This window comes from Neophocaena asiaeorientalis, unplaced genomic scaffold (assembly GCF_003031525.2).
Source record: "Neophocaena asiaeorientalis asiaeorientalis breed wild unplaced genomic scaffold, Neophocaena_asiaeorientalis_V1.1 scaffold110, whole genome shotgun sequence".
NCBI lineage: Eukaryota > Metazoa > Chordata > Mammalia > Artiodactyla > Phocoenidae > Neophocaena > Neophocaena asiaeorientalis.
Genome location: NW_020175053.1, coordinates 464,594 through 472,764, shown reverse-complemented (window position 1 = coordinate 472,764; position 8,171 = coordinate 464,594). Strand labels below are relative to the sequence as shown.

At 44.4% G+C, this 8,171-nt stretch overlaps 1 protein-coding gene across 5 annotated transcripts in view; it reads left to right on the top strand.

The window, feature by feature from the left end:
• The first annotated feature begins 1,847 nt into the window (after positions 1–1,847).
• EPB41L3 (erythrocyte membrane protein band 4.1 like 3) overlaps positions 1,848–8,171 on the top strand; it is an 85,469-nt gene continuing 79,145 nt past the window's right edge. For all 5 annotated transcript variants that reach the window (XM_024763913.1, XM_024763912.1, XM_024763915.1 and 2 more), the window contains exons 1-2: positions 1,848–2,030; positions 4,919–5,116. In XM_024763913.1, the coding sequence (XP_024619681.1) occupies positions 1,848–2,030; positions 4,919–5,116 (381 nt within the window). The remainder of the gene's footprint in view (positions 2,031–4,918; positions 5,117–8,171) is intronic.

Below are 8,171 nucleotides of genomic sequence, written 5' to 3'. Positions count from 1 at the left end.
ATGTGTATTGTGAAAACAGGAACTAACTGGTAGTTTTACTATGGAATTTTATTTTTCATAAAAATTCTACTCATACTAACAGGTGTATCATTTGCCTAAAGTATTACACTAGCCCTTTGCTCATGGTATTTTTACCATAAAATTAGAATTAGGAAGGCAATTTATGTGATTATCTGAGATATTCATTTTTGAGATATTTACCACATAGCTAAGATGAGAAGTTACTTAAAATGACATGGTGACCACTGGTATAGCAGCTCTCTTGCTGCTTAGAGCAAAAAATGGCTTTAATTATAGCAGCATGTCTATTAGTAGTAGGAAGAGGTAACAGCAAGAAATAGGTTCTTGGGCTTCCCTGGTGGCGCAGTGGTTGGGAGTCCGCCTGCCAATGCAGGGGACACGGGTTCGTGCCCCGGTCTGGGAAGATCCCACATGCCACGGAGCAGCTGGGCCTGTGAGCCATGGCCGCTAAGCCTGCGCGTTGGGAGCCTGTGCTCCGCAACGGGAGAGGCCACAACAGTGAGAGGCCCGCATACCACACACACACAAAAAAAGGAATAGGTTCTTTAGATGTGATGATGTTCACATGAGATCACATCTCATTTGGCAGATGTGGAAACTGAGGCACAAAATACTTATGTCTTGACAAGGAAGTTATAAGGAGATGGCAGTTATATTTTAGGGCATCCTTTTTAGGATGTAAGAGCAGATTATTCTATGTCAGGATCTGTTGTTTGAGTTCCTGATGGGATATGAGATGGACAAACTTCTTCAACACTCACGGGAAATAGGAGGGAACCAGGAAGAAGCCTTTGAGAGTGAACTTGTGATGAGCGGGAGAGGTGATGCTACCCGGCTTCCCTCCGCCGTGGCCAGGGGTGGTCCAGTGCGGGACAGGTTCCTCAACACCGAAGAAGCCGCTGATGTACTGTGGTTACTCGTTCAAAAGGGAATAACAGGGACCTCCCTGGTGGCGCCGTGGTTAAGAATCCACCTGCCAATGCAGGGGACACGGGTACAAGCCCTGGTCCGGGAAGATCCCACGTGCCGCAGAGCAACTAAGCCCGTGTGTCACAACTACTGAGCCTGTGCTCTAGAGCCCAAGAGCCACAGCTACTGAAGCCCACACGCCTAGAGCCCGTGCTCCGCAACAAGAGAAGCCACCGCAATGAGAAGCCCGCACACTGCAACGAAGGATAGCCCCCGTTCGCTGCAAGTAGAGAAAGCCGCGTGCAGCAACGAACACGCAATGCAGCCAAAAATAAATAAATAAATTTATTTATTTAAGAAGAAAAGGGAATAACAGTTACGGGAAAATCACAGAGGGGGAGGGTGTTTGTTCGCAGAAGAATGGATGGATTCACGGGTGTGGAAGGGCAGAGCAGGGCCCCTGGGAAGGGGAAAGGGAATGAGAAGGAGCGTCCGCTTCCATTACTAGATCATCGTTGCCAGAGATTAAAATGTATCTCCAGCTGATGCAGAAAATTCATTTTTCTGAAATTAAACGTATCGAAGTTAGGTAATTATTATGACGGTAATGTCATTTCACAGTCATCTGTGGCAAAAATCTAATAGAGATAAAGCCTGTGATCATTCCAAGTTAGCATTTACTACTAAATGTTCCTTTTGAGACGTCGACGGGCACCCGTCCTTGTGGTGAATTGGGCAAGGCTGTTGTTAGGTATGTGTGGTGGGATCGTGTTTTGGTTCTTAGCGTTTCTCCATCTTTCCTGTGCTGGTTTCCTTCAGCCGTTCACTGTAACCTCCCGCCTTTCTTGCCTGCCTGGGGGAGGTCACGGCACCGAGTGATGGGCCCTTCCCGTTTTCTGCTTGCAGAACAATCGACCATGACAACCGAATCGGGATCAGACTTGGAATCGAAGCCGGAGCAGGAGGCCGAGCCCCAGGAGGGTCACGCGGGGGCACAGCTGGGGGCGCAGCCAGGAGCCGAGCCGGGCACTGAAGAGCAGCCCCGGGCACTGGAGCAGTTGGAGGAGGCGGCAGCGCACAGCACGCCCGTGAGGAAGGAGGTGAGCCTGGACCACCCCGGACTTGCGAGCATTCCCCCCCGCCCCCCAGAACCCATGAAAGAATGTTTGCTGAGCTTTTCCAGGCTTTGCTCTGACCTTGGCCTCTTAGCACTAGAGGGAACCACCAGGGGTCATCTGCTTGGCCCCTTCTGGTCCTGGGCAGATGGAAAGCTAGGCTATTTTAAGGCTTTCAGTGAATGACATTCCACAGCCTTGCTTGGTGACGCCTTCCTTTGATGAAAGCATTTGAACTCACACTGAAATCTGGACTGCAGGTCAGTGGTTTTTGTCTGGGTTTACAGGGAGGCTAGACACTGCTCTGGCAGCTCTAATTATGCGTCCGGTTGTTTATTTAAGCCTTGGGTTCAGAGCTCTTGTGATTTTTCCCTGGGGCCACTCTGACCCTAAGGTTGCCAGCTACTCATAGTGGGTGTTCATGCCTCTTTCCCTCTCCCGAGGACATGTCTATTTTCAACTCTGTTATCTCAACATGTTTAAGTTGTCATGGATATGTGATTATTCCTTTTAAAAGCTTTCCTACAAAATATAAAGCACGATTTATACCTGGGCCTTGAATGAATCCGTGTTTAAATTTCTTTGGCTTGAAACTTCAAACCTGGAATCAGCATGTTTTAGGGTCCCGACTCATGGGTTAAGGAAATCTGGGAGTCCCTACACATGGTTGACCTCTTACAGGTTGGAAGTATTTGTGTCAAGCCAGAAATTCTAGAAGATGTTAAGAGACATGAAGGAAGTGGCATGTCTTTGGAAAACACAACACATTGGTTTAGCCTTAAGCTACTATGTATTTACAGCCTGATTATTTTCTTTCTTTTCCCATGGTATTTAAGTTCCGCTTTTAAATGGAATAAAGAGTAATGTTTATTTTCATGCTCTGTAAATAGATGCTCTGTCTGATCTCAGGCATTTTGTGCAGGGAGCTGGGGGTTGTCCTTCAACCTGCCAAACAGAATCAAAGGAACAGGTGCTGTCAGTATGGTTTTCCTTTATCTTTTCTTTTTATGGAGACGTGATGGTGGTAGTGTTTTGTTTGTTAATTTTCAGATCTTCAGAAATTTAAAGTTACTAGACTGGATTTCTCTCTCTTCTTTCCTCTTAACTCTGAAATGAAATAAACGTGAAAGTGGGGGAAATTGGAGAGAAGGAAGAGTTTCCATACCCAGATATGATTAGACATGTGTATTTAATAAATGGATTGACTTTCTGTAGTCAGACGTTTGAAACTAAAGAGGAGTGATTCGAAGCCACTGGAGGGAAAGGTGACTGGCAGCAGAGTCACGAGACTTTAGCCCTGCCTCCCCCCTGGTTATCTCAGTGGTCTCAGAACTCTTTCGAGTCCTCTGGACCTCAGCTTACTCATTTACAGAACGAAGAGATCAGAAAAGATCATTTTCTAAGATTCTTCCACTCTCAGATTCTCTCATTCACACCGGGTGCCCAGTTATGTTCGAGGTAGAATGAAGTGTGCTTTGGTATCTCGTGGTGATTAAAGCGTGGGCTTTGGCTGGATCTGAATTCCAGTTGACTAGTTTGGTGACCTTGAGAAAGCTGCAACTCTCAATATGGTCTTACTCTCCAGCCCATGAACTTTAGCCACCAGGGTGGTGGTATATTCATGAGAGAGGAAATTTCGTGCTTATGTAAGGGGCCCAAACTGAGTTTCAAAACATATCTTCCTTTGGACTTTCAGAGTGTATTTGCAGACCATGGAAGCATGGAAGCTGTGGTCTGGCCCTTGGGTTCAATGTGCGTTGATGGTCATTTAATACATAGAAAAAGGGCAGAAAAAGAGTTGTTGGAGGGGAGTGCACAGGGAGACTGCCAAGGGGACTGACTGAGGGGAGGACTTATTGTTCATAGGATGTCCTCTGCAGTTCTGAGTCTAGCTTGGACTGGACTGTTGTGATTTGAAAGCAGATTAAAGCTTCTGGACAGATTTGATCTGTTCTTATACTAGCTCATTACAGTGAAGGGGGAAGCAGACTTAAGGGATTACTTTGTAGTGAATTTCAGTGCTGCTGGCTTCATTGAATTGAGTTAGAGCTAAATCAAATATTTTAACAGTTGTAAAATTACTGAGAAGATTAATACTTGAATCTATGTAGGCCTTACAATTTATAAGATACCTGGTATGTTTATGGGACAGTTATGGGTCATGGAATAAAGGAGGATCCAGTGAATGAAAGAAGCAGAATACATTAGGTTAAATCTTAGATGCTTTATTTGTTTTTAAGGCTTATAATACCCAGTGCCTTTTTTTCCCCCAATTGAAGTATAAATGCTGTGTTAGTTTCAGGTGTACAGCAAAGTGATTCACTTATACATGTATATACATATTCCTTTTCCGATTCTTTTCCATTATAGGTTGCTATAGATAATATAGTTCCCTGTGCTATACAAGTAGGTCCTTGTTTATCTGTTTTATATATAGTAGTGTATCTTCGTTAATCCCAAACTCCTAATCTATCCTTCTACCACCCTTTCCCCTCCAGTAACCATAAGTCCTCTCACTGTGTCTGTGAAAGCCGATGCCTTTTAAAAAGTCAGGAGCCCACTTTTGTACCCTCCTTTGCTTAGTGGAATCTTGATGGCATTTGCTAAGAGCTTAGCACTGCTAATGTAAATCCTTGAGTCAAACTGAAATAAGGCCCTATGGGTACATTTAAACTGCAGAAGTTACTTAAGTGTAACTGTTAGCGTTATAAGTATTTGTATATGTATATCCATTCCTAATATCCTAATTCAGACATCCCTCATCCTTTAGGAAATAGGAAAGCCTGTTTCTAAAGTGTTCTGTTATTTCCTGAGCAATGCAATATTTATTTCCTGTCTTGCAGTGAAAACTGTCCATTGTTTGCTCTTCGCAGGTCACTGACAAGGACCAGGAGTTTGCCGCCGGACCTGCCAAACAGCCCGAATATCAGCAATTTGAAGACGATAAGCTTTCCCAGAAATCATCTAGCAGCAGACTATCTCGATCTCCATTAAAGATTGTCAAAAAGCCTAAAAGCATGCAGTGCAAAGTGATACTTCTGGATGGATCAGAATATACCTGCGATGTAGAGGTAAATGTATATTTTAAAACTTTTTTTTGTCCCAGATATTGAGAGCTGGGAAATATTGCTGTAAAGCATACAAGATACCTCTTTGTTTTTCCAGAACTCTGGAAAATTACTCAGACCCAGTTTCTAAACACAAAATTATTTCCGAAGTCTCTCACAGAGGATCAAATTACTGAAAATACTTATAAAGTCCCCAAAATGTTACAATCGAGAGAAAAATGTGGTCTTTAAAAAAAAAAAAGAAGAAGAAGAAGAAATCTCTAATACTTTCCATGGTAGGAAAAACATTTTGGAGGCCTTAAAAATCAAGTGTTCTTTAATATCCTGACTATGAGCTAACATTGAAATGAATTTTACCTTTTCTGTTTGCGTAACTTACGGCCAAGTTGTTAATTGGTAGAAACTTGGAGATTTCTGTATACAGGAGCGGTAGGATGATTTGAACTGTGAATGTCCTTTTCTTGCTTGGAGAATGGGTAGTTTTTAAAATGCACGTGGTGGTGGGCATTGCAGCTCGAGTGTAAAGGGGTGTGCTCCTCTGTGTTTTTTTGTAAAGAAAACAAAAATTCTTCTGAGAGAAGGGGCAGGTGAGTGACTTTTGTCAGAGATGTTTGGCCAGACCAAGTTAACAAGTGAGAGCGACACAGGCTGTTGAGAGTGGCGGCAATGGATGGTTGTTGAGCTCCCGGGTATCACGGGGACACAGGCTGGGCGTGAACTCCGGCCGGAGAATCAGGTCTGCCCTGTCCACCACCTACCGCGTCTTTTTCCCCCAGCTGGGAGGGAGCAGCTTGCTCTTTTTGCAAGTTGATTCCATTTCAGATTGAATATTTTCATTCAGAGAGCTACTCTCCTGCCTCCATCCCCTTGCCCTTGGTCCTACATGGGCATCGCACATCCCTCTGTGCCAGCCCCGCCCACCACATGCCTCCAGTGGTCCCGTCTTCTGCCCCGGGGTGCTGAGAGTCTGCTGGCTCCGCAGCCAGCGTACATCTGTGTGTGGTCATGCATTTCCGTTTCTCTTTTCTCAAGACACAGCCAGCAGCAAGCCCACGTGATCCCCCATGGTCCACATTCATTTGTCTCCTCTTTCTCTGCCTACAGCCCCCGTTTCATTCCTTATAGTTTGCATAATGCACTCATGCACCAGTGCTTTTCTTGGAATAGATTTAAATCCATTTCGTGTTGATAACGTCATTTAGGGTGGGGGTGGGTTATCAAATTATTACAGATTGCAGGGATGTAGAAAAAAAGTTTTAGATAAACTCTTAGATCAAAAGAGAGTCAGTCTACCATATATTAATTTAGAGAATTTTTGTTATCCTATAACCTGACAAATATTAGTGGGTTACTACAGGGAATAAAATATGCGTTCCAAGGTTTGCAGTGCACAGGTCCATTTCTTGCATTTCGCTGGCTCTGATTTTGGCTAATTTCTTAGCCCAAGGTGTTCGATTATTGATTTAGATGTTTATTCTGGAAATGAGAAGATCCAATAATATACTTTTACCTGGGTTTTACTATGAAGCTTAAAGCACTTCTGTAACCTTTAGCGAGGTTGCATTTTTCCAGTGTGGATCTCCCTTCTGGAAAAATTCATCGAAGTCAAGAGGAGCTCTTTTCCTTAACTTGGAGGCAAGTCTTTCTACCGATTGTATTTATGTAATGGGATAAATAGGGTTCCCTGGCAGTCCTCTAGTCACGACTACCAGAGTTTTCTAAAGAACAGTCTAGAAGAAAGTTGATAGTGTTTCCTGTAGGGAGAATAAATGCCTCAGGGCTGACCCCAGTGCCCGTCATGCTGATCCTTTTGCTAAATTTATTTTATATCCCGCGCTTCAGATTCATTCCAGCTAATCTGTGTTTTTCAGTACAGCGTTTTTGGTTTGTGATTAACTCTGGGTACCACTCAGTGTTACTTTTAATGTCACTGTGAAGACTGTGAGTGGCATGGCAATGTTGGTCAGCTGTTTTCTTTTATAATAAGGTATTTTTATGAATTGGACAGATTCTTAAGAGTAACTTTTTTTCTGGGACACACAAATCCTTGTCAGCAGAATATTCTCAGTGTCACAGCAGAAGAAGGTGTGGCCGTTACTGACATCCTGACAGCCATGGAGAAGATGGAGAAACGTGGAGATGCTAAAGTGAAATGGGTTTGTCTGTCACCTACTAGCTGGATAAGAAAAATGGGTCGTGAATCGGTGACGTGGTTCTCAAGGTGGCAATGAGATGCTAGTTGAAAAAGCAGATTCAAAATGCTGGACTTCCCTGGTGGCACAGTGGTTAAGAATCCGCCTGCCAATTCAGGGGACACGGGTTCAATCTCTGGGCCGGGAAGATCCCACATGCCGTGGAGCAACTAAGCCTGTGCGCCACAACTACTGAGCCTGTGCCCTAGAGCCCACGAGCCACAACTGTTGAGCCCACGTGCCACAACTACTGAAGCCCGTGCGCCTAGGGCCCATGCTCCGCAACCAGAGAAGCCACTGCAAGGAGAAGCCCGCACACCACAACGAAGAGTAGCCCCCGCTCGCTGCAACTAGAGAAAACCGCACGCAGCAACGAAGACCCAACGCACCAAAAAAAAACAAAATTCCCCCGCTCGCTGCAACTAGAGAAAACCCGCACGCAGCAACGAAGACCCAACGCACCAAAAAAAACCAAAACAAAACAAAAACAAAATGCCTCTGCTTTTAGATACAAACTATGAAAAGTAAAGCTTTGCTGGCGAGGTACGCGGGGTCTAGCAGGTAAACAGAGGTTGAAAAACATTGTCCTGGAGAAGGTGTCCTTCAGCCTTTACTCTCCTCAAAACTGAGCTGTTAACTGAATCTTGGGTGAAGGCACAGCACACACACAAAAACAGCTCGACAACTTTTTTAAGTGATAAGGGCTTTAGAAGCAAGGAACAGCCCACGTGTCAGAACCCAGGTTTCTTAAATGGATGGTGTGGACACTGAAGCAAAGTAGCAAGATAACATTTAGCAGGAGGGGAGGTAAAACTTCTCTCTGTTTTTAAAGATCAAGTGCAAAACAGAAATAGGTTTGGAGGAAG